Source organism: Sparus aurata, chromosome 20 (genome assembly GCF_900880675.1).
Source record: "Sparus aurata chromosome 20, fSpaAur1.1, whole genome shotgun sequence".
Taxonomy (NCBI): domain Eukaryota; kingdom Metazoa; phylum Chordata; class Actinopteri; order Spariformes; family Sparidae; genus Sparus; species Sparus aurata.
Window position 1 is genome coordinate 21791665 of NC_044206.1, and position 26558 is coordinate 21818222.

A 26558-nucleotide genomic window follows, 5' to 3' on the forward strand; every position below is an offset into this window, starting at 1 on the left:
CACACACCTGCTGTCACCTCTTGAGTCATTTCTCCGTGTCACAATGGAGGACGCTTTTTTTTTTTAAGGAAAAAGTACAGTCGGATCCCGTCCGTGTGTGAAACGGGACAGGCTGGAAACAATCGAGATAATTTGACTCAAACTGTTGAACCGGGAGTCAGTCAGCCTTCACGGCGAGTGATTAACCCCTGAGTCACTCCTTCACTTCTTCTTTCTTTCTCATGATTGTTGCCGAAGCGTTTTTTTTGGGTCAGCCGAGGACTCACTTTCAGCCAGAAAACGTCTGCTCCACATGTGTCAGGAAATGAATTGTCAGGGGAGGGTTACGAGCGTGAAAGAAGTCAGCCGGGTCCCTTCAGTCGGCCTCCGGAGAGTTTCAGATTCTGATCTCGCTCTCCTACATCAGAAGTGTTCAGAAAGAATGAGCTCTGATCGGTTACATTCTGCTGTTTCGACTTTAAGAAATGTTTATCTCTGCGGCCGAGGCGGTCGCAGCCAGCAACCTTGAAACATGCCTCGTAAACCAGCAAGAGAAGCCGAAGTTAAACAGTCACAGGCCACATGGAGACCATCATGCTTCCCTGAAAGACGTGTGGATCGTTGTGAAAGTGGAATTTTAAGTCAGAACACAAACACAGATGGCTGCACGTCCCATCAGACACCCTGATCCCTTTGACCAGAGATGTCGTCATCACGTTTCATCTCCCGCAGATCGAGCTCAGTAAACCGCTGATCTGAGCCGGAGACAAGCCGAGACAATAAGAAACTGCAGAACGAGCCACAGTCCGTGTAAACTGTGTTGTTTTATGAGCTCCTCGGCTTGTGAATCAGAGTGAATCAGACGAGATCTCGGTGAGAAACCGGCCCCTTGGCTCGGCTTCACATTCCTCAACGCTCAGCTCCTCCGAGCGCTGATTAACAGCCATTTCTCCTCGTTTTACATGAAATATCTGCAGGGAAAAAACGAGCAGTTCTTCTTCCTCAACAATGCTGAAAGGGAAAAGACAGTCGAAGCTTTTAGTGACGGTTTCAGACAATAGATTTCTTCCAGCAGTTTATGTTTGTCTGTTTCCTGTTCCAACAAAACAAGGCCACCCTGCACAAAGCTGGCTGTGGAGAACTGGTTTTCACAGTTTGGGAGCCAGATTTTATCAACAACAAGCTGTTAACAAAGCTCTGATATTACACAAGCTGATGTGGCTGGATGTTACTGAGCAACATTTGGAGTCGTGTTTCAGCTTCACAGAATCCAGAATTAAAGCTCTTTTAGCTGTTTTTGGTCTCAACCAACTCCAGTTTGATTATCGGTATCCGTACTCTGATTGGGCGAGGCGTAAAACCGTAACCATGGGACTACCTGGAAGTTCATTTAAGGAAAACTATTTACAGAACAGAATTGAGGGTCAGGTCTTGAGATCATAAGTGTAAGATAACTATTTGAAGAACAAGTTATTTAGAATTGATTGATTCAGTCGGCTACCCAGTGAGGATTTTTCCTCCATCACAAGTAGGGATATTGATGTTTTGTACTCGGATACTCCACACGCTTTAGCTGAGTATTCGCTCAATGCAATCAACAGTTGTTACAGTAATTAGTAGGTGTGTCACAACTGAAATCAAATGCAGTATTGACGATTCTGTAAGACTCTCTGCACTGACAGTTTGGACCGAAAGTCATTTTATAAAAGAATCTGCAGAGCGTCACACTCTCTCAGAGGGACGTCATGGTGCATTCAAGTGCACGTCTTAAACTCTACATTGTTTTGTACGCAGACTGGGATGTCACGGTGCGTTCAGGTGCACCTCATTAAATGTAAATGGCAATTGTTGGCGCATAAAACCCAAAGTCAACAGTAGCATCAGTGCTGAAAACATTTTTAAGTCGAAACTTGAATCGCATCGTGACCTTAAACTGGAAAAGTCAAATCAAATTGCGGCTTTGGAGTATTTCATAAACAAAAGTGTTTAAAAAAAACCCAAAGACGAATATTAATGTATGAACCAAATTTCATGCCAATCCATTCAGTAGTTATCAAGATATTTTACACAAAAACACAAACGTCAACCTTGCAATGACGCTAGAGCGAAGTAGGAGGGTCACCAAGGTCGTGGAATTTATCCTCTGGTGACGATGAATGTCTGCGCAAAATGTCAATGCTAATAGATAATGAGATCTTTCCGTCTGGGTTAAACGCTGCTAGCATGGCTAAAAAAAAATAGATTTGTCTGCGTTCCAGTACAATTCAGTAAAGTTGACACCACCTCAATTTTCCATCATGTGTATCTGCGATAAGCAAATATTAAACGCCCTGTTTAGTCGTTAGTTCTTGGTTTGTTTCCAACAATAACTGGGTCTCTGTGTCAAACTGTAAATGAAGAAAACTCATCAAACTGTGCGTGATTGTTTAAGGAGCCTGAGCAGGAAACTCGGGATAATCGGAGCTCACACTGAGAGTCTGAGCGCGGCTGCAGAGCTCTGACTCACTGCTGCTCCTCGGCCTGTTTCCTCATGACTCTCACTGCTGAGCGATAAACCCGCATTAACTGATGAAGACGCAGTTTGCTGGGAAGAACAATAGGAGACTTCTCGGGAAGTTCATAAAAATGTTTTTCAAGAGTGAGACAAAAAACAGAGACACGTCAGCGAGAAGAAGAAAAAAAAACGTTTAATTATTATGCAAACTTGTGAGGAAACCAGATAAGAAGTCTGGTGTCATGTTTTCTTTCTCACTGATTGTGTAATCAGCTGAAGCAACACGATCATCTGGACAGAAAGCCGCGCTGGAATCGATCAGGTTTTTACATCCAACACAGGAATGTGATCATGCCAACATTTACAATTTAACTTAAGACGTATAAAACCCTGTTACTATTGCCACTGAAACATATCGGTGCAGTATAAAACGAACAAGTACAACTAACTGAAAACAAATAAAGGAGCCTGTAAGAGTTTCAGGTCATCTGAACAGTGCAGAGCCTCCCATACTGAGCGTACCTTTCAGAGGTTTTCAAGTACAGTGCATAGAGAAACAACATCACCCTGGAAGAAGGCACAGACTGGCTTCAGGCAGTGTAGGGACCGTAGGAAAATTATCGGGGTGGGGTTGGGTGGAGTCCTTCCCCTCGGCGCACTAATGTTCAATTGGTGCAGTTAATCTGAGCTCATTGTTTAGCTGTCCACCGTTGTTGTGCTGACTTTTAAAAGGAAAAGGAAAGAGAAAAAGCTCTAAAAGCTCTGTGAACTACCTGTTGAACACCACACAACAGGCCGACGCAGTGCGAGACTAGCTGGTGAATGTTGTGGAGCATTTAGCAGCTTAAGAACCAGAGAACTCCCTTCAGAGCTGGTGGAGACCAAAAACAGAGAGAAAAGAGAGCGAATGTTCATCTTGAATTTATCAACTCCAGTAAAAGAAAAACTCTTGCTCTCTTAGTTAGGTTGCTATCAAGATCGAGGTATTTATTTATTAGGCGTGTAATTGTTTTTGTGGTGGAAATATCATTTATTGGAGTTCGGGCCATCAAAATATCCGATTTTCTCTACACAATCGTTGTGGTCGAAGAATTCATGATAAAATATCATTGCAATTTCTTAAGAGAATTTGCAGAATCTAAAAAAAACACCACACAGTCGAGCTAACAAGCTAACTTCTCAGGCGCGGGTGGATTGCCTCACTCTTGTCTCTCGTCTCCTCGCTAGCAGCTACCTAATTACTGCATCTTAATTACTCCATTTTGTTGCTGTTTCATGGCAGATGTAATCTGAAGTTACTTTCACAGCACCAACCGAAACGCCTCGCTAGCATCAAGTATCAAAACATGTTTTGGTTTTTGTTTTTGTTAACTAAGAAGTTGATCTCATCAGCATCAGTAAGCCGAGAAGCATGTAACATGCTCGTTGTTCCAAATGACAATGACATATTTAAATGACACCCAGTCCTACCAACTTAAAGGTGCACTGCCACCTACTATGACAAATCGAGAACATTGAGAAGAAGTTATTTAAAAGGCAGGTTTAAGGTGCATATAGAATTTAAAATGACTCTCCCTTCATGAAAAAGGAAAAACACAAAACCCTCTTTTTTGATTTTCTTTCCTCCCTCTTATAATTTCCATACAGTCCCTCACACAAACATTAAATAAATATTTAAAAAAGTACATTTTCATGTAAGCACCATTTTGCTCACAGATGTAAAAGTGCAATAAAATAACTTACAGTAACATTTAGATTTTGTTATCAGAAAGACAAAGGATGAACTGCAGCAGCAGTTAATGGCAAGTTTTCTCCCAAAAACTCACTTTTCCACAGCAGCTGTGAGGCTGCTGGTCATTAAAGACATTCTCGGTCGGTGAAGCTGCGGTCACACACGACGTCTTTAAAGGCTTTTAAGGCAAAGAGTTTCCAAACTCTCTGGCCTCTGACTCACGTCTGCCTCCTGTCTATATGTATGACCACACGGTGAATGGCTTCTGCTTTGGTCTAACTCGATACTTTAATGATACTTTGATGAGAGTTTCATGTGAGTCTGTGAGGTTTTGGCTTCGCTGGGGGCACAGGAGGAGAGCACGGTTTGATTCTGGCAGCCGCGGGAGGGCTGGGCTTGACTGGAGGTACAGGAGGGGGACTTGGTTTGGCCGCCGGGTACTGAAACACAAAACAAGATGAATTTTAGGCACATTCAGCTGAAACTGTGGAGGTTTGAGGAGAGTTTTTAATCTTTTGGTCCCAAAAAGACAACCAGTCTAACCGCAAATTTCAGTCTTCTGTGGAGCAGTCTAACTTTAAGTTTCATTTTTTTTTTCCCTCCAAGAGAATATGTTCGGGCAAACCCTGCCTTAGAGGCTCGTTTAAGACCTGCAGTCTGTCAAAGCGTCTGAACTCGACTGAGACGTGTACAGTATTTACTGGCAATGTGTCACACAAGTAGTTACCTGACTACTGTGGGTAACTGGGATGGAGTGAGTTAGTCATTCAGACGTCTGGATATTTATAGTGCTTGTAGATAAATCTAGTGATTCAGCAATTTGTCTTGTTATTGCAGTTGTTTTTCATTAAGTCCATCCAACAGTCCTAAACCCAAAATATTCAGTTAACAGTTATGAAAACACTGTAACTGTTGGTAGAACTGTGTTAATCATCTGAACAGAGAGCAGCTGTCGGTGTGACTCACCTGTGGTTTGTTCAGAGAAGGTAAAGGTTTGGACGGAGGTTGAGGTTTTGTCTGTGGTGAAGAAGAAGAAGAAGACTTTTGTTCTTAATTTGTCACTTTAAACACTCTCGCAGACACAGGATGGATTCAGAGTTGAATAAGGACTGAACTGTGAGCAGCACAGAGATGGAGTCTGGTGATTTCATATTTTTTTTTATTTAATATATTTTCAGCAAATCCTACAAAAAGATCCCCAAAAAAAAAAGATTCCAACAAACAAGTTTTATGTGTACTGGAAGTCAGATTTATCCTCTTCCTCTGTGCCACAGAGCTCCATTGTTCTCAAAAACTATTTAAAACACATCAGTGAGCCACACTGTTGCACTGGCTGACATGTTCATGAACACACACACTGTAGTTTATTTACACTTAATTAGAACTACACAGTCCTGCTGTCACAAATACTCAGAGCAGTAAATATGGATTAATCTGCCGCTGAAAATAGTCCCCAACAAATGAACTATGGTATTTCCTCCTGATTCAATCAAACGTTTTCTGAAAACTATGATCAGAATCAGTTTTTTTTAGAGGAAACTAGATATCTGTGGTGTGTTTTTAGAAGAAATGTTCAGTGAGGAAACAGCAGGTTTGACAGTTCATGTTAGAGACGGACTAACGCGTTATCTGTTGGTCCTTTCATGGGATTTGTTGACAGTAAGACGAACAGAATTACAGCGGCATCGTAGCTGCACTCCACATGTCTGAATACAGAGAACTTTCATACATTATTCAATTTGACTTTTGAACTCTGGCAGCCAACTTAAGTTGCCAGTTCTAAATGCGATCCTCAGTTTTACATTATGCATGAGATCACAGTGCACGTTTTTATCTTAATTTTTAAAGCTTACCTGCTCAGCTTGTGAGGTAGGCGACGCTGAGGGCTGTTTCTTTGGTGGCTGGAAGGGAAAAACAGACAATAACTGTCACAGGACTTCATATGCTCAGATGTAAATGCTGCTCTGCAAACTCTTCAAGATGTTCAACCCACTCAGACCGATTTTATTAGAGATAACTAAACTAAAAACTAACGTTGGTGTGAAAACAAACATCAAAACTCCCCTAAAATAACCAGAAATTCAACTAAAACAAAGATAAAAAGAAAAAAAGCATCTCTATGACTAACTCCTCTTGTATCAGTGCTCTGTTTACCTGAGGAGCCGGTCTGCTGGGAGTCACAGAAACAATCAGAGGAGCGCAGGCATGCGACGCTGTTGAAGCCATGAGAGTGGGCTGACTGATCTGAGGTCTGTCTTTAACACTCGACTCCTGGAACATCGGGTTCAACCTGTCTGGCGCTGAATGCACTTTCCTGCGAACGATACATTTAATCAGCAGGGACGTGGACGGCTAAGACGCAGGAACAGACCGAGAGGCACATGAGACACAAAGTGATGAATTTGAACATCTACCTTTTTGAGGTGTAGTTGTCCATGTTGTCCTTCTTACAGCACATCAGCCCCGCGATCACCACAGTGATCACCAGGAGGATGGAGAGAACTGCACACACAGCAGCTATTATCCCAGTCTGACCTGCAGGCATAGACGGGGACATTACACTGTTTAAGTTGCACTCTGTGAAATATACACACAATTTCTCTTGTACTGTATACTAAATATACTTAATGTAAACACCATATGTTAGTTTTTCCAGCCACACTCTGGAGATCAGTGTGTTTTCTCATGTTAGGATTAAGCTCAAAGTACAGTTGTTAGCCTGGCTGCAGACTCTTGTCTTAGACTCTGAAACATTCATTCATGACTTTTTAGATCTCACAGAAAAGGAAGAAAAGGAAGAAAAGGCACTTAACCACTGCAGAATACTGTTGCCACTATGACATAAATATTTACTCAGAGTTCCTGTAACTCTTTAACAACTGACCAGATCTTTTCATTGTTTCTTGTTTTACTGAAATTTGCTGATGTTACGTTTAGAGATGACAGACGATGGGGATGAGTTTTGAGATTGTTTCTTTTAAAAACAGATTAATTTGGTCAAAATGAAACCAAAGTCAACAAATGATGACATTTGCACAGAAAAGGGAAGAAAGACGTCTTGTTCTTTAGAACAAGGGTGTGTCGTTTCTTACTCCATGACAGTTAAATTGTTGTTCAACTCTTTTCATCATAATTCAGGGGAAGATGCACAATCACTCAGCTTATGGAAGTTTTTCAACTTGTTCTGGTGAGAAAGGAGTTCTGTACCCTGCTGAGGCGTTTTCACAATATCAGCCTGCTCTGTGTTAAAATGTCTCTTCCTTCTCCTTTATCTGTGTTGTTATCTGTTTAATGTGAGGACTGAAAAGTTGCACAATCACCCGGCAAATTCTTTACAGCTTTCTATTGTAACAGTTAGCTCCTTGTGCAAAAATGTGAAATGCAACAACCTTTAACCAACCAGTGTGGTTTATCTGAAAAGGGATTTAAGAAAAGGAACCTTCGATATGTCAATGTGGGAAATAGATCACTCATACCGAATGAATCATGTTTCTTTCTTACTGGAAAAATGATTCACCATCAGGTTTGACCTACTTTTTCTTTAGTGCTCACTGAGAGCCGACCTGCAGATTAAACTTATTTGGTATTTAGCAAACAAACCTGCTCAAAAAGTTACACTTTGCAAACATTAACTCTCATAAAATCGAAGTGTGAAGTGTCCTGTACCTTGAGGTAAATCTGCATACTGGATGTCGCAATTGGGTGGAGCCCAGCCAGGATTACAGTGGCACTCTTTCTTGTGATTACACACCTAAAGATCAAAATCAGTGTAGACATGAGTCAAACATTTGAACTCGGACTCTGGTCCAGAGGACTTTAATTGAAAGCAGCTACAAATGATCTCAAACCCCTCACTCACCCCATTGTTGTTGCATTTCTTTGCACATTCCTCTTTTGCTCCATAAACAGATAAATCCACACATCTGTTGTCAAGACAAATCTGCGCACACATATTTGATCATTAGCAAAACATCCAACACGATAAACAAAACTCTGCGTAATGTGCCTTCTCGCTGAAAGTTTTACCTTATTTGGTCCACATTTGGTTCCCTTTGGCACCATGTCGATGTTTCTGGTCTTATCGTCGTCCACGGCTACTTTACACTCTAAGCCACGCACAGTGTAGGCTGCCCTTTTACCTGTGATGGACTCACCCCCTCCGCCACAAAATATAGATCCACACCTAAGATTCCTACAAAGAAAGACAGATCAGCAGATTAATCAACACTGGTGTTGGCGCTTCCAACAGGCGATGGTTCAGTAATAGCTAAATTCTTAATTTGGGATAGTTTAGGATATTTTCCTAAATGCAGTTAGGAATCACATCTCTGTAATACCAGCAATCCTAAATGTTCAGTGTAAATGTTGATGATACATACGGAGGTGTACAGCGGTTGTAGCCGTATTTGCTCCTCCCACAGTTAGCACCTTCTTCGCCCCGTCTGTTCAGGTCGAAACACATGTCTAACCCAACTATGGTCCCTGAGGGAAGAAGACATTCAGCGTTAACCTCTACGACATATGGAAGCCCGTTTATACCAGGAGGAGAGAGAGACTGATGAAACAGCGAGCAGTTTGTACTGGGAGCCTGGGGAAACACGCGAGCATTTACACCACTAGCACTGGAGCTTTGGACCATAACGGGCCGGGGCTAGTCTGTTAGCATGCTAACTTCAGTGGATATCTCTCCAACACACGACCGTGCACACGTCCGACCAGGGAGCTTTGTTGCATGTAATTTCCCAACTCTCTCCCCTCGTTTTTATGCACATTTTACACACTTATTTTATAGCTGCGGACTTTCTTTGTTTCCGTGAGAGTGCTGTTTTTTTTTTTTAATTCCAAATGCACATCATCAAATGTAGAAATTATTCTTACAGAGCGTCATTTTCCACCATGTGATACTGCAATTTAAGGAAACGACTAAAAATAGACAAAAAGCTGGAGCTCCTTGAGGCTCAGCTTGTATGTTTTACAGAGTGGGAAAGCACTGGCGTGAACAGTGACCCCGTTTGTTTTATTTTTCTTGAATAACTGTTCCGAGTGCAGCGTGTCGAGTGTACCTGGTCCAAACAGCCTCCAGCAGTGCTGCTCATATGTGGGGCACTGGCCGTCGTGGCAGTAGCCCTGTGCCTGGTTGTAGCAGGGTTTGCCGTTCATCTCGAAGCTGTCTTCAGGACATTCCTCCGCCGCTCCGGTGCAGTATTCAGGCAGGTCACAGTCACCGGCTGACTTTCTGCATACGCTTCCAGCCTGTTTGAACTGTGGGTTAAAGTTCAAATCAGGTGAATTAGTGACAGTGTATATAATTAGCTTGTGCATTTATGTGGTGTTTCGTGACACCATCTCTTTCAGTCAGTGGCGATGACATTTGAGGAAGTATGTGGTGAGTTACATGGAAACAGCAGGATATCACCCTCTGTTTCCTGTTATTATTGCACTGCTGCAGTTCCAGTGTGGTTGTAAGAGTGACCATCTCCTGTCATTATTTCAATGTCCACAGTTTATAGCATGCAGCAGGGTGTGTTTGTATCATGAGCCTTTTTCTGTAGCCTGCACCCTGACCTGGGTCCTTTGACATGGCTCCAAAGATAGCAATGTTGGTGTGTCACATCACCGCCTCGGTTCAGGTGTGACACGGGCACGTTTTGTTTTGGATGTTTAACTGACAAAAGTATAAGAAACCAACTTTGAAGGCCACATTAAAGGCGGCTGGGTAATGGCAGATACAGTACCTGGCAGTTGTAACAGCACCGTCCATGAGCACACTGAGATCCTTCAGTCAGGCGACAAGTTGAGGCATCGCAGCAAGGGCTCTTGCATTCCTAGAAAGAAAAACATGTTCAGTTGTGTCATGATTGTTTATCTAGCTACACCTCGAACAAGATGAACTGCAGTGATGAAAGTTTAGGGAAGACGTTGCCAAGATTTTTCTCTCTGATAAGATGTGATCGCACGGGAAAACTCTTCATTTTTTCAGGCTATGGCTGCGCTGAATCACCACTACCTTCCCTTTTATTAGCTCTAACCTCAAGCAGGGGAAACCACAGTCAGTCAGCTCAAACAGAAAACCAAAACTGTGTCTTCATCCACCAGAGGATATATTTAAACTTTCCAAGGTCCCAAAAAAAAATCACCAGTTTCAACCGCTGCCATTAACCTCCGTTTAAAAGCGTTACCTCCACAGTGCCGCAGTCGCACTCCTCCCCGGGGTCAAGCAGGCCGTTGCCGCAACGAGGGACCACGGCGATCGTCACGACTGAGCTCGAGGGTTTGGAGAGGCAGCTGGGCTGAGCGCGCTCCATGAATTCAGCGAGCTGCTGCACGCTGCAGTCGCTGAAAAACTCTGGGAACGATTGACTTCCTGTCCTGAAGGAGAGCAAAGAGATATCAGATTTGGAAAACATCCAAGGTTCACCTGTTCTTCTTCATCTGATCAAAACAGTATGTATATGGGCAAAAGTATGTGGACACCCTACAATCCTTCTATTTTTATCCTTTCCACCTGACTGATCATCTTACAAGGCAGCTGGATTTGCATGCTCGTGTGCGGCATGATCATCAGTTATTATGAGAACTGGAGAATATATTTCATTGAAAGAAGAGCAAAGATCGGCACTTTTCTCTACGGAAAAGATGTTTTTTTGCTCTTCTCTCGACTGGTTTCAGCAAGAGTGTGATTTTTGCAAACAGTTTCCGGTCGCACCTTTCAACCTTGCCGCACACATGAGAGCATTGCACGGGCGTCGTCAGGAAGCCACACGACAGCCACAAAGTCGGAAGTATTCTGTGGATTTCTTTTAGTTTTAATTGGCGAGGCCTAGCCCAAACCAAATAAAGAATGTCCACATACTTTTGGCAACATGCGCAAGCTGAACATTAATGATGTTCCGATTGAGATGTAGGACGATAAACAGTAAAAACTTCCAAAGACACAACACAAAATCCCAGTATTTGCAGTCCTAACCTGAGTTTATCTGCCATCACACAGTTCCCACTGTACGATGGACCACACACACAACCTGCATCATCATGAGACAAGCCAAAATTGTGTCCCATCTCATGAGCGATGGTGGAGGCGAGGCCTATCGGATTCTCGTGGTGATCCTGGAAGAGAAATGCAGCAGAATGTGTCATAAATGACCAACACAGTCATTCTAACTCCGGTTGTTAAAGGATTAGTTTACAGGTCGTTACTCGTACCTGATTGACTCCACCTGAGTTTCCGGTGCACATGGCAAACTTATTAGCCAGTCCGACTGTGTCTCCTTCAAAATCTTTGCCGCTGTCGAGAGAAAACGTCAAACGTCAGGTTAAACTGGCAGCATTACTGCGCTTGACATCTGCAACCGTATCTCGGACCGATTCCTCACGTCACAAACTGAGCGGTGTCGTGCTTCGTCCTCTTCAGAAGATCGGCCTGCCGCCACGCGAGGAAACTGTCCAGAGTTTTCTCAGAGTTAAGATCAACGTAGATGTAGTCCTTGTGCGTCCAAATCTCCAAGCCCACCAGCATGACTCGGATGTTTATAGATCGATACAGCTGCAGCCAGAGGAGGAGAAAGTTTTCAGTGAGTGAGTGAGTGCACCGGGGGAGCTGTCGGCTAAAAGCCCTGATGGCCCGACGCCAGGCAGACTGCATCCAAAACATGAGCTTTAACAGGAAAACATTTTACCTTGTCAATGTGATTTATAACTCCAAGAATACGGTTTTTAGTATCCATTCCATATCGCTGATACTGGGGGAAGAGAAGAGACAAATGTGATCAGATTGTTTTTCGACCTTAGCTGTAGTAAAGGGATTAAAAGTAGATATTTACCTCCGTGTTGTCCACCACCACAAACAGCTCCACAAACTGCTGTGGGCCATCAGTGGGTTTAGATTTCTGAAAAGGAGAAGGAAACAGAAATAATGTGACCTTCAACATGTTTGTTTGATACATCTGTGATCTCTTTGTTAATTACTTATCCTTATTATTCACTCAGACATTCGCTTAATCATGTTACTGTGTCATCTTTAGACACCCGACACCATCATCTCCTGGCTAAATTAAAAAAAAAAAAAACACAGGTCCATGATACCTACCCATGCTCTGGACCTGAAGAGCCCAGCGAGCTTAGGGCCCTGGTCCTGGTCTTGGTCCTGGTCATACGGTGTGGTGGTGTTGGGCGAGGAGCCACATCTGGCCCTGCCGCTGAGCTTCAGGTGCTCCCGTCTGTAAACTGCATGGTCACCATCCTCAGACCGGCCCAGAGGCTCGATCAGGTAGACCTGCTGCCGGGCTCTCACAAAGCCACTGCAAGCGCAGGCAACAAGAGGACAAACATTCAAAGACGTTCTGAAGTAAACTCAGGAGAACAGATTCAGCTCTTATACATTTTCTTGGTTTAAAAAAATAAAAACTTTAAAAAAAAAACACTGAATAATGACCTAGTGACTTAATGTCATGAAGCAACACATTTCACAAGTATCTGACAAACTTTTACTGGAGATCATGCAAGTGCCAGCGGCAAATCACAATCAGGAAGTTAGAAGCTGTAAAAACATCCTGATTTTCTTACCTAATGCCGAAACAAATCCCAACACTGACCGAAGAGTCGTTCATGCCTTCAACATGGCCGTGATAGTAGCAGTGCTCCTGGATGGAAATGCCTTCATGAGATTAGTTTGTACTTTACATTCTTTGTACAGGAATCACTCACAAAGAGCTTCTTTGTACTTAAAGACCGTGTAATTATGAATCACAGGTGAGGAATGTCTGATCTTTATCATATTTGGGTCAGTTAATCGCCACAGAGGTACGGTGAAATGAGAAGTTTCACATCATATAAATGTACAAATATAAATGTAGTATTTATTTCTGTGTAATGTATTCGATTGAAAAGATCAGAGATCAGTGTATCAAATAGACATTCATTTTCACAACAAATGCTGCAACGCTAAATCAAGCACATTTTGTGGATAAACTATCAGAACATTTGGTAAAACACCTCATTTCACAACGCTCACAGGTCACTTTTAACATCTTTAAAAACGTTCTATACCAAAACAGAATGACCACAATGAATCTCACCTCGTTAGGCGATGTTGTCACCCGTTTTCCATCTTCTGAATAGTGTGTTTCAGTGTAGCCTTTCCCAATAAGATCCCTATAAAACACGGGACAAACAGCTATAACAGAAAGTTCTCTTTTTTGTATATTTTAACATCAAAAACGCAGATAAATTGTGAATCTGAGAGCCTTTTTACCAGTTTTTCTCCAGATGAATGGTGTGGTTCCTCCCCTCAACGGTCAACTCGTACCGAAGCGTATCAGGATAAAGCTGTTGAAAATTGTTTAGTCAGTCACGTGAAAACTATTGTTTACTGTTACAATTAGACCAATTTGCAGTGTGAGAAGAAGAAAAAAATAGCAACACACATATAAGGTAAAAATCCTGCAAGTTTTTATTTAACTAACTACTAATGTGCATGAGGATTGTCAAAAGTGCTTATGAGGAAGAACATTCCTTAATCAGGAATGTTTTACGTGTTTAGTAGGTTGAGAGGAAACTAATTTTAGAAACATTCCATTTAGAAACCATTTCCACAATGGTGGAAAGTACTAAAGAAAAGCACTTTATTTTCAGTACGGCATCCAGCGCAAAAAGCCTTTTTGCCAAATCAAACATGCAGATCACAGAAATCAGACCTCCATGGCAGGTTTGGGCGAGGCCACGTTTGTGAGTGAGATGACACAGATAATCTAATGTGACGATCGTAACAGGAAGAAGATGAAAGAAGACGACGAATCATCACATTTCAGAGGGAATTACTGCACTTTTTTACTGCGCTAGATTTACTTGACAGCTGTAATTAATACGATAATAAAGATTTCACAGCATGTAAAACAGTACGACTTGACTTGAGTTCCACTCCTTCAACAAATACTGCAATAAAATCCTGCCTGCACAGTAATTAATGAGTAATAATAATCCAACACAGACAGAGGAGGGCTTTGAGACATGTTCTGAAAAAGCCCTCCTCTGTCTGTGTTGGATTATTATTACTCATTAATTACTGTGCAGGCAGGATTTTATTGCAGTATTTGTTGAAGGAGTGGAACTAAAGTCAAGTCGTACTGTTTTACACACTTCTGTGCTTGAAATTTAAATACTTCCTCCACAATTGATCATATTCTACTGATTCTACTGACTTAATGCAAAAATCAGTACATGATTGTCACGTGTCATGATGTGGGTGAGGTGTAGTCACCTGGTTGTCCCCCAGGCTCCTCTTGTGTCTCCCTGGAAGTCTCTGAGGTCTGATCACCTCGTATTTTTCCACGTGTGACAGCATGGCAGAGCTGCGCATGATACAAACTACACACAACAAAAAAACACTATTATTATTATTAATATTCGCATATACACGAATTTTTTTGTAAACTGTGGAGACAATCTGACTAACAGGGCTTTAAACTGCATTTTAATCGGTTCAAAAGGTTGCAAGGAAGTCATGGACACTCCCAGATTAACTATATCTTTTTGTATTAATAAATAACAAAAAAAAAAAAAAAAGGCATATACATAACAACAACAAGAGCTCTTTAAGACACATTTAAAGGCATTATAATTAGCAGGGAGAATATTATTAGCTCCTTATCTGAGCTTTCCTGTCAAAAACATCATTCGGCTTGTTATGAACTGTTTGTTGCATGCAAACAGGAACATGTAGGAAAACCGTTGTCGCACAATAAAAGTATTTCAATAGTTTAATATTTCGAAGTAAGTTGCGGTATAAACCTACCCCAGGCCAGCCACAGAGAGAACATGCTCGCTCCCATGATGATGCGCTCTGCTCGGGAACTGGCGCTCAGCTCCCGTTAACGGTACTCCACCGTGAATCATCGGCTCCAGCTGTTCCGTTAAGACTCCGCCTCCGGTTCGACTCTTATCACCGCCTCACATATTTACTGGTACAGTCAAGCGAGATACGATTAAAAATAACCTTCAGACTTCCGGTGAAATAAAAACACGTCTCACTGATTATTAATCGCCCAGTGTGTGACCTCAGCGCAGGGGTGTGTACATCTGCGCTGAGGTCTCATAACGGTTCCTGCGCGAAATCTTACAGAAAATATAAACATTTTGATTTTACTTGTACTCCATGAGAAAGTGGTATTTTTAAAGGTATCCCACCAAAAGAGGTGTTACACCAATAAACCCACATTTCATTAAAAAAAAAGAACGATTAAATGTTTTTCACCGGGGCGAAACTAACGTTGGCTTGGTAACGTAACTACTAGCTACCAAGACTCGTATCAACGAAGAAGAGCAAAGAACATTCTATGATGTGCTGAGACATAAACGTTAACTCTACGAAATACATTTGAAAATGTTACCAGCCGCAGGATTAAAAAATAAACATTAACTTTTGTTATCCGGGTGTAAGATATATCGTCAGAATGTTTAACAGGTGTTCAGCTAATAAGTTCTCACGAAAACTCACGAAAAAGAATGTTTTACGTTAAAAGTTAGCTAGCTAGCTACTACCGCCACTATCATCGTACCAACGAAGAAGGGCTGAGAAAATTGTACGATGCGTTCAGTTCAGCGGATGCCGTCACGCTAATACTTATTTTATACATTATTTTATCAAATAAAATTTGTAACACAAACACAAGTAGGGGACTTGCATTTATAACTACTAAATCAGGATAAACAAAATATACATTTATCAATATTACATTGTGCATACAGCCCTTACACGTGCTTTTATTTTGAAGTCAGTCTAACATTTCCTCCTATGACTGCATTGTTTTAGCTTACTTGACCTTTCAGGTGTTATCAGCACACAAACCAACGAAAATAACAGTTGAATGACTTTAACTGACCGATACAAATTAAAAAATTTTTTTAAATAATACATTTATTAGTATTTATAAGTATTGAAATTGTATCATTTTAGCTTTTTCTTGACATTGTGATGTTTTTTTCTGCAAGGTTTCTAAGAATAAAATTACATTTCAGCCACTCTAAATTAATTCAGTAACGTCTCGTTTTAATGAATACAAACATACAGTACATTTTCATCATACAGGTACAATAAGTTACCCATAAGGAGTGCCATGACGTTCTTTTTCAGAGCAGAATAAACATATTAGTTCCACATTTCTTACAATTTACAATTTGAAGCATTGAAATGAGCCATTAAACATAAGACTATAACTCGTTTCATAAGGTTCATAATATATAATATACACACTGAAGTATCAGCTCTTTGAAATAACAGCCATAATGTCTGTGACGTAATTCTCTGTGAGGTTGGTGTTGGAGTGATGGACAGATATAATGAGGATTGTTTTTATTGCTGGGTGTAAGGTAATACACACAAAGACATAACATGCTACGCTGCTGCTTTCTGACTCCGCTCTATGGCCATCCTCTCCAGCCGCTCGGTGTAGAATCCATTGAAATCCAACCTATGAAGTTGTAAAAACATGATTTTTAAAAAATCAAAGTTAGATCAATGTATTCTGAATACAGTGTAACTACCTCTGTTGATAAACATTTATTACATCAGCCAGAATAATCTTTCTACCACTTTTGCAGTCTGTATGGTCGCCTTAAAAGCTGCATTAAACAAATCTTTTGGCCACCGGGGGGCAACAGAGCAACCTTAATGTCTGTCATATAATAACCTGAAAGTGTTGTTAGGATAAATATATAGGAAAAAAGTTGCATATGTGCACATCCAGCTGACAGGAAGCAAAAATTTAAGTCCAATATTGTCTGTCTTTTCAGCTTCTGAGAAAGCTGCTAAATGTTCAACTGTATTCTCCAGCTAGACTTTGTGTCCGTCAGATGTTTGGTGCTAAAAAAATAGTGTGCCGGTAGTTTTTATGACTTAAGACACTCTAGCCCAAGTGTGTTTACCTGTAGATGATGCTGATCATGCTGTGCTCACAGTCGTTGGTGCTGTAAATGCTCAGCTTGTCCAGCAGGTCGAGCAGCAGCATGCTGAAGTTACTGTCAAACTTGCTGATGGTAGCTTCAAAGCCAGCGTCTGACTGGAGGGCGTCCACGTACTCTGATAAAAACTGAAGCAAAGAAAGATACAAACATTAAAAAAACAAAAGTATTTTTGTTGCCCCACTTGGTTAATATTTGGAATATTTTCTGGTTTTGATGCACAACATGTTCACATTCCTGAAACTCAAAGTATGAGTCTGAACATTTCCTACAGTACATGATGTGATCGTACCTTTGTGGTCAGTCTCTTCCTCTCTGCCTCGTCAGCATGTTCGCTCTGAGAGGGAGCACCATCCATAGTCCCTTGTTCCAGAGAGAGACGCTCCAACCTCATGCTCTGAGTGAAGCGCTACAACAGTCAACACACAAAACAAAACACCTGAGTACAAACATTTTATAGTTTTATTTTCAGGATTTAGGTTTGCATTTTTGTAAAAATCTAGTTTTCAATCAAAACAGAACATTTATCATGAACAAACCTGCATGCAGTTTGTGAACATGACGCAGACAGCCATGAGTTTGGAGAAGATTCTGAGAAGCTCTGGATTGGTTAGCATGCAGTCCTTCAGGCAGTTGTCGAGGAAGCTGGTGTGGTGGCAAAGCACATCATCGATGTTTGACGCCTGAAGAAAAGGACAGACAGTCAGCACAAAAAACACAAGATCACACTTTCTGTAAGTGTCCTCTAGTAGTGCAACTAACAATTATTTTATTGTTGATTAATCTGCTTGTTTTTCGGTCTTTAAAGTGTCAGAAAATTTTGAAATTGTATTGTCCACAACCCAAACATATTTAGTTTTCTGTCATAGAGGAGGAAATAAACCAAAAAATATTCACATTTAACAAGCTGGAATCAGAGAGTTTATATATATATATATACATATACACATACATACATATATACATATATAGTTGGCGATTAATTTAAAAGCTGACAACTCATCCATTAATCATTGCTGCTCGAGTGAAGCTGATTCTGCTGTCAGCTATCTATTAGACAAACAGGAGCTCTCATCCACTCACTGTTTTCAGGTTGTTCTCCATGATGTGCCAGGTGGGCTCCATCACCTCAAACATCATGTAGTACTGGATGTTCTGCACAAAGTTGAGCATGCGCTGTCGGAGGGCGAACGCGGCAGCAAACCTGCAGACAGTTAGTTAGAACAGTGTGTGCATGAGGACATTCTGCCTGTTGAGATTTTTGCATGAATTCGCCAAATTACTCACCATTTAGGGGAGCGTAAGGAGTACTGCTTGAAGTCTTTGTTGCTGATCCAAACGTTGCACAGCAGCCTCTCAACATGTTTGCAGTAAAACATGTGTCTGAACAACATCTGGTACCTCGTCAGGGCTTTCCTGGGGAAAAGGAATTCATGAGAAATAAAAAAAAAATATTCGTAGAACACTTTTTAGAATTTACAAAGCGTTTAGAAATGATCCAACAGGGAGGATAGTAAAAGACAAAATACAATAAAAACAGAAATTACTAAACAAAAGAGAAAAATATCAGTTAAGATTCAAAGATCAATAAGCTGTGCAGCAGAATCAATCATCACTTTTATTCACTAAAATTAATTGTTAAAAACTTTGCGTTTGCATGTGCATATGCACGCTAAAGTATCTTGTACGTTGAGAAAGCGTAAAACCATGAAACACATAAATAAGAAAAAAATCAACCAGCAGCAGCAGATACGAACCTGTTGATGATGAGCGAGAGCGGCCATTTGACGATGTAGTCGAAGGAGAAGGCCTCCAGCCCACTGAGGGCCACGTCTGTTGGCTCTGCATTGATGATGGCCTTCTCCTGTTTGGTCTCGATGGCCAGCACCCGCAGCAGCTGAGTGATGACATCATGAGGCATCAAGTCAATCTGCGGGAAGAAGAGAAGGAGGTCAAACATTATACGGCGTGAAACAGCATGACTCATACATCATGAGATCAGCCTGTGAGTGAAGAAGGAATGCACGCCGCACTGATCAGTAATGGTTTCATGAAGGAACGGATGGATTACTCATTTCCATCTCTTCATTTTTACGCATGAGATTTGTTTTCTTTTTTCAAGTTTTCTAAGAATTATCTTCTTAAAGAGCTTGTACTGGGCGACATACTGCTGATCCACTGAGACTTGACAATTATTCTTGACTGGCTCTTCAGCTGCTAAATGCTTCACTGTGTTCACCAGCTAGTTGCTAACTGTGTCTGACTGCTGTTTGCTGCAGTTAGCAGTGTTTCCCACACATATATTTCACTTTGGCGGTCCACCCAGGTATATTAACTATATCATATGTGGTGACCCATTTTAGCATTTTTTTTTTTTATTGAAAGCGATGAGAGTGAACCAAAACAGAAAAGTTGCAACTGGAAAACCAAAACAATGGGCCTCATTCACCAATATCTTCTTAAGAATCTTCTTAGATTCTTTCTTAAGTTGTTCTTAAGAGGTTCCTTAAGAACTACTACTTGATGGCATATTTCCAATTTACTTGATTTATCTTAAATCATTGGCACATTTGATTTATTTTAGAATTTAAATTCTTTGTAAATTACCAAAAATATGAAATAAATAAATGAATGAATAAATATGACAGAATTATCACTGTAATATTGCATTTTATTGAACTACACAAGAGAAGAAAACACAACCATGCCAACATTTCGGCACTGAAATGTGCGTAAGAGTACTCCTGAGTGTTCGTAGGATTTGTTCTTACCTAAGAAAAAATCCTAGATAAGAAAAAATTCATGAATGCCACAATCTTCGTAAAATCTTCGTAAGTGGGACTTAAGAACAAATTTGTTCGTAAGAACGGTTCATGAATGAGGCCCACTGAGCTCAAAGATGCTCAAATGCTCAGTACACCTGAGATTAATGATAGAGTTGGTGATAATTCTCTTTAGGTTCATCACAACACTGACTGTTTTCACATACAACTATACATACCATCAATTGTCAGCATAAAAATATTGATTAAAGCAGCTTTAATGCATCTACTGAACCTGCTATAACAAACTGTCAGCACCAGAGATTCACATTCATGCACTAGTCCATCTAAATCTGTCTGTTTTAGTGCACTGTACATTACTGATGACACCACAATGAACTACAATCTTATTTCCACTCACCTTGAGGTCGTCTTTGAAGGGGTCAGTGTTGGCTGTGCTCATCCTCAGAGCCAGCTCCAGGAGGGCTTCTAGTCTGGGAGGCACAATATCGTCCACTGGCTTTTTCAGCTCCTCCTCCGTCAGGTCCATGAAGTGCACAAAGAAATCACCTTTGTCCATCAGGAAGTAGTGCTTGATGGATCTATGAAGACAACATAAACAGATTCAGGTTTAGAATTCACATGCATGTAAAGACTGAATAATCTCTTCACTTCAGTTTTTAAATCTAGATTCAAGACTATTTTCTTCATCAAAGCTCCGTCTTTCTTTTTTTCTCCTATATATCTTGTTGTAAAATAGTCTAAACTTCTGGTTATATTCACAAACAAAAACTCAATAGATATTAAAGTTGAAAAAAGAAACCTCAGGCGGGAAACCAGCTCCTTCTCTTCCATGAGGAAGTCCAACAGGACCTTGCTGGCGTAGTTGTAAGCCTTCTCGATCTGCTCCACATACGCCCTCTCCTTCAGGGTGTACAGGACCTCTTTAGCATCAGGACACGTCACGTCGCGGCCACACTCTCGCACCACATTGAGGTATTTCCCTGCACAATAACAAAGATGGGAATCAAATCTTTAGTGTCGGAAAGGCTCTTCTAATTTTTCTTGATGATTTGTTTTTGATCTTTACCTGTGCTTAATATTTTGTCAGCCATTTTCTGTAGAAAGGAGGGAATCCGATGTTGTACGATGGTGTACCTCTGATCCCAGTACTTATCGTTGTAGTCCTCCTGAATCTTCTCTTTCTGCAGCTCGTGCTCCTCCACCATGAACTCACTGTGAGGACACAACACGCATGAAATCAGATTGAACACAAATCAGACACTGATGTGACGACTGTGTTTTTGTCATTCTGAGTCTGTACCTGTATGGATCCTTGATAATACCCCTGTAGATCCACTTCTCCAGGATTTCAAAATAAGGGACACTGGCGGCTTTAGTGAGGTAGAGACACAGCTCCTGAGCCTGGCTGTCACCGGTGTAGTTGAAGGTTCGATCGTGAAGGAGACTCAGTGTCGAGCCGCCCATACACTCTCCTTTGTCCACCGAGGATGCTGTTGAAATATCATGTTTGTAGGATCACTTTTATAGAAACTTCCTGTTGATTAAAGTAAGGGATCAGCCAACTCTACAACACTTCTTTTTGGTTTTATCTTGTGTATTTTTGTTGTTTTTTATTGTTTCTTTGGTCTTTGGTTCTTTTCCATGAGTCTATATTCAATTAAATTAACCAGTATTTTTATTTTGATTAATTAAAGTACATTTTGCTGATCAATTGTTACAAAGGATGTGAATATTTCTTCCACCACTGTTTAGATATGAAATACAGCAGCTACTGAAGTTCTCTCTGTAAACCTGGTTCAGATCGCCCTCAAGTGGTTAAAATGAGCAGCACATGTTAGAGGAGACTCCTTAATATGAAGACGTGCGCCTCGTTACATAAGTGTGCTGAAACTGTACATGTTGTTCTCATGTTTATGTATGACCTCATTCACTTGTACATTAAGGGAGTGAAGTCAATATTACTTGTTCAGACCACGTAGAATTTACATAAACACACAATTAGAAACAAAAAGCAGCACATAGTTGAATTTTGTGAACTTTGTCACTAATTTATCATCTCAAAACATTAATTTGAATAACCAAAGCACACTGTGAAGCAGAGTTTAAATTTTTGTCTCATGTCATTTCTCGTGCGTATACCTGATAACTAACTCAATTCAACAGCAAAATCCAAAAAATAGAAAATACTTCATGATATCATTAGTTTCCAACTAACTGATGTTCCCCAGTCGTCCAATCTATCAAGCCCTGACTGATCCACCCTCTCTTGCCTCTTCCTTCCCACTTTTTTTTTTTTTTGTTATATTTTTTTTGGCCTTTTATCAGCTTTATTCATAGATCAGCTGAAGATAGGACAGGAAACAGGATGAGCGAGAGGGGGAGTGACACACGGCAAAGGGCACCCAGGCCGGGACTCGAACCCGGGGCTGCCGCAGCAAGGACAAAGCCTCTGTGCACAACGCTCTACCCACTGAGCTAAACGGCGCCCCTTCCTTCCCACTTTTAATCTAAATGACCCAGAAGGAGGGGGAAGATATGCAAAGTAATATTAAAAGTTGAAATAAAATGTGCAGGAATTGAAATGGTGGGATAATGAACACCAAAGGTGATAAGTCACCTTCACAAAAAAGTAAATGACACAAAAGTCAGACTCTCACCAATGGAGGCCAGGATCTCCATGGTCCTCATGGTGGGCTGGATGTAGAACCACAGCTTCTGCAGGGACAGCAGGCCCTGCCGCTGGAGGTGCTCCAGCTGAGTGACAAGAATCAGGTACTCCTTCATCAGGGTCCTCATGGCTGCCGTCAGAGCATGGTTCACCTGGCCGTACTCAAAGGACGACTTCTCCTCAATGAAGCTGCAGGACAAATACATTACCACCATATAATAATGTTTCTTTCTGTGGTAGTCAAAAATCTGAGGGCTGATTCGGCTAATTTTTACATTCTCACCGTGTTATAGTGGAGTAATACGACGCCACTGGCAATATTCTGTTCACCAGCTCTTTGACAGACATGTCCAGTGTTGAATCAACGATGAAGGAGCGGTTCTGCCTCCCCAGGACAGGCTGAGCTGTGATGTCACGCCCATCAACTCCGACCAGGACAAACAGCAGATCTTCGACCAGAGCTTGTTCCTGAGCAGCCAGGGGCATCGTACCTGAGCACAGGTACAATAACAAACACTGTCATTTGGTGGAGCACACAATTAATGCATCAGCACAATAAGTTTCATCAGGTTACTCAACTAGCTGATGACAGTATTACTGCACATAGCAGAGATGAATATGAGATTAGCTCACCGATGGCCACAGCTGGATCTCCTGGAGGGGTGGGGCTGGTGATGAAGTCTCCAAGGAGAGCAGGACGGTCGTATACCCAGTTAGGAAACACGGGGTTGGGCTGTGTTGGGTTCTTCTTGTTGTGTTTGTCTCTCAGCATCTTCCGTGTGACTTCAGCAGGCTGCAAGTGAAAATCACAAAGGGTGACAAATGAATAACAAGCAGCTTTAGAGCCCGAATGGAATGGAATTACTTAAAACACCAAACAATCCATATGGATAAATAGCACTACTGGTATTAACATTTTGTGGTGACCTGCCCCTTTAAGATACAGAATTTATAAATTTCTACATATCGCCAAACAAAAGTGATTTGAACTTGCAAATTGATACATACAGTTTTGGTTTAGAATTTCTCAATCGTTGTTTGGATTCACTCTCATTATTGTTGTAAATCATGAGGCAGTCTTTCCCCTACATACAAACAGCAGCGGCGGTGCAATTTACAAAAAACTGCGCACGTGTGACACTTCCGCTGCTACAACTTCATCCTAGGGGAAACACTGTGAGTGGACTTAAATCATAAGCCAACCATCGTGAGTGTGTTATTAAAACCACCCAACTTCCCAAGAGACATAAATCCCATCCAAATTCTTTCAAGTCTTATGACTTGACCCATCCTACAGATTCAACCTAACTTGCAGTAAGTAAGTAAGTAAGTAAGTGAGAAATGCTCACCAGAGGAGCGTTGGAGCTGGCTGTCACGTTGCCGAGCTTCTTTCTCAGCTCATCCAGCTCCTGCATGGACATCTTAGAGCTGGTCTGAGGCAGAGAGTAACTCGTGGTTGTGGTTGATGTCGTGTTCGCTGAGGACTCCGACCTCTCTTTGGCATTCTGCTGCAGAAACTGGAGCGTCTACGAAAACATCACGACAAAGCTGTGAGAGAGTCTGATAAGAAGAACTTCAAACTTCTACAATAAGACATTTTATCCATCAACTAGTGACATAAGCTGTTACTAAGAGATGAAAGACATTCATGAAAACATAGGAATCATTCTATAAGTCATGACTGAGTAATAACAAAAAGCTGTAATTAGCTGCTTTAACACCATTTATTACCTCTTTATCCTCACAGAGTTTGGAGAGCAGATAGACCAGAGGGTCGAGGTTTCGAACATTCTTAGACTTGAGCTCCTCATATTTCCTCAAGAAGTCCTCTGGGGTTTTGGAGAACTCGGCTAATTTGACCTGAAAAGGATAAAACAGACATAATCAACAGAACATACACTTTTATATACAGACTAATTTCCACACTTCAAGTATTTACTGCAGGGCTACAGGTGTTGATGACAGTGAGAGAAAAACATAATCATTTTTTCAACTCCTTTTAAATACTTTTGTTTTGTTTTAATTTGGTTATTTGCCTAAATGTACCTTTTGTCTAGTGTTATTGTCTGAAGCACTGATGTAACTTTCTTTCTCTCAGACACTTTTAAAAAGACACAAGGTAAGATTTTTAGCAGAACTTCAGCTGAAAAAGATTTCACAAATTAGATATTCAGAGACAAAGTATGCGTACACACTTTCAACTTTAGCTCAGCTGTGAGCCCTAATTTCAGCTGACAGCTGAAGCAGCACATCTTGAAAAAAAAAACATTTGTTGGCCATGATGCTGGCAAAGGTTCATAATACCATCCATCCATCCAGGACCCCTCAATAATTTCAGGACACTGTGTTCAACTGTATGTTGCATTCAAGCATCCCTGAGCGTGTCTCACCCACCTTGGCACTGTGAGCAGAGACTGTAGTTGTGACATAAGGCGTCCTGTGTTTCTGCAGTAAGTCTATGTATCCCTCTGCTCCATCTCCTCCTCTTACATGAAGCAGGCTGAGCAGCTCGTTCACATCATGGTGGATCCTGAACTCACTCATAGCTCAGGCAGCTGGAATGACAACACACTTCATTCAAGAGAGAGAAGGATAGCTACAGATGATTTTAACATCTACTTACCAGCTACCGACTAATGCCGACAAACCTGAACACATGCAATAATCCAGGCTTAGACTAAACCAGTGATTTTAAAGGCTAAAAACTCCATCTTCTGAGTGTGATGCTGAGCTAACACTTAACGTTTATGTGATGCTAGCTTGCTTGCTAACTAGCTAGACAGCCAGAACGGGGTAAAACTAACTAGCTTGTAGGATAAAGATGCTACCTGCGTAGCTAGCTCATCCGTAATTAAATGTATCATTCTTCAAGCTGCTATAAAAACGTAGAATATTAATCATAAACCGTATTATATGTCAAACGCAGGGCTCACTGTACCTGTCAGTCCTGTGTGTGTGTTTGGTACAATACAACAGCCAACAGCAGTGGAGGCACCAAACGCGCCCAGAGCGAGTCAAACTCTTCTTCTTCTGTTTCTGTAACATGCACAGTGATTGCGCCACACTGCCCCCACAGGCTGAATGACGCTACTACTGGCCACTAATATATAGCTCATCATTCCACAACTACAATCCCTGTTTATTCAACATTATTAAAATATTTAGTCAGTCATTTCTGAACAAAATCAGCACATTTAAACCTTTTTTTTTTTTTTTTTACTGATTTTATTATTGTTCTGATGTTCTTTTTACAGCTCACACCTCATAATTTCAAAATCAAATCAAATATATTTTTAATTATATGGCCAAAAGATGTCACAATCACATTGCCTAAGTGGGCTTTGTGCTGTGAATGACATCACATGTCCTTAGACCCCCAATTCAAGTGAGGAAAAACTTGCCAGGTTGAGAAAAATAAATATATACATTTGAGGAGCCACAGAGGAGGGATCCCTCTCCCAGGACATAGATATTGCACGTATCCATCCACACCAACATAGCAATAAAGGCTCTGCGTCTGTTTAATATAGATGAGCCTAAGCCTTTAGATAAGTTCTTTATTCGGTCTCCATGTGTCTGAAATGAGCATAATGATGAAGCCTAATCCTCCCAATGCCATTTAAATTACATTCTTGAATCACATCCTTGCATGCATTCCTTTTTCTGTGGACTAAAAGGCATAAAAAAAGAAGAGATTTTTGTCCTCTCATGTCATTATAGGCTACATTATAGAAGGTATATGTCATATGCGTTTCATATTAATAAACCTACAATTACATTTTTTTATTCCCATCTCATAATATATAAGATTTTGATCCTTTGTCTGCCTGCTCATCGCTGAGTCCAAAGCCATTCGTTTATTTAAAAACATCGTGGCTGTTTAATTGTTCTATATATGTTATTTGGGCATTTTGTTAAAAGTAACTAAAAAGTAGTGTAATAAGT

General features: G+C 41.0%; 2 protein-coding genes across 2 annotated transcripts; both read right to left on the minus strand.

Annotated features, from left to right (window-relative positions):
* Positions 1-2645: 2645 nt before the first annotated feature.
* Positions 2646-15716, minus strand: LOC115570758 (disintegrin and metalloproteinase domain-containing protein 8-like). The gene is made up of 23 exons (XM_030399463.1): positions 14995-15716; positions 14461-14567; positions 13456-13529; positions 13280-13355; positions 12768-12844; positions 12292-12502; positions 12026-12091; positions 11882-11944; positions 11579-11748; positions 11409-11490; positions 11173-11312; positions 10385-10574; positions 9941-10030; positions 9269-9467; positions 8585-8687; positions 8232-8397; positions 8065-8145; positions 7872-7956; positions 6620-6740; positions 6360-6519; positions 6059-6106; positions 5172-5222; positions 2646-4645 (listed from the first exon to the last, which is right to left on the minus strand). The coding sequence occupies exons 1-23, from the start codon at positions 15029-15031 to the stop codon at positions 4517-4519; spliced, it is 2526 nt and encodes an 841-aa protein (XP_030255323.1). The 5' UTR covers positions 15032-15716; the 3' UTR covers positions 2646-4516.
* Positions 15717-16223: 507 nt separating this feature from the next.
* Positions 16224-25695, minus strand: tubgcp2 (tubulin gamma complex component 2). The gene is made up of 18 exons (XM_030399462.1): positions 25552-25695; positions 25008-25168; positions 24345-24473; positions 23963-24139; positions 23247-23406; positions 22897-23104; positions 22603-22802; positions 21246-21435; positions 21012-21157; positions 20745-20925; positions 20343-20523; positions 18917-19089; positions 18447-18575; positions 18243-18363; positions 17699-17842; positions 17452-17568; positions 17124-17287; positions 16224-16669 (listed from the first exon to the last, which is right to left on the minus strand). Exons 2-18 carry the CDS (start codon positions 25155-25157, stop codon positions 16594-16596), a joined length of 2646 nt encoding a protein of 881 aa, XP_030255322.1. The 5' UTR covers positions 25158-25168; positions 25552-25695; the 3' UTR covers positions 16224-16593.
* Between the last annotated feature and the right edge of the window lie 863 nt (positions 25696-26558).

Excerpts from the sequence above, each read along its gene's own strand:
- tubgcp2 (XM_030399462.1), bottom strand. The coding sequence starts at position 25,157 with ATGAGTGAGTTCAGGATCCACCATGATGTGAACGAGCTGCTCAGCCTG. Across the intron at positions 21,158-21,245 it reads ATTATCAAGGATCCATACAG|TGAGTTCATGGTGGAGGAGC; the intron begins GTACAGACTCAG and ends GTGTCCTCACAG. Across the intron at positions 16,670-17,123 it reads ATGATCAGCATCATCTACAG|GTTGGATTTCAATGGATTCT; the intron begins GTAAACACACTT and ends ACAACTTCATAG.
- LOC115570758 (XM_030399463.1), bottom strand. The coding sequence starts at position 15,031 with ATGGGAGCGAGCATGTTCTCTCTGTGGCTGGCCTGGG. Across the intron at positions 9,468-9,940 it reads GGTGCTGTTACAACTGCCAG|TTCAAACAGGCTGGAAGCGT; the intron begins GTACTGTATCTG and ends TTTAACCCACAG. Across the intron at positions 7,957-8,064 it reads AGAAATGCAACAACAATGGG|GTGTGTAATCACAAGAAAGA; the intron begins GTGAGTGAGGGG and ends TTTGATCTTTAG.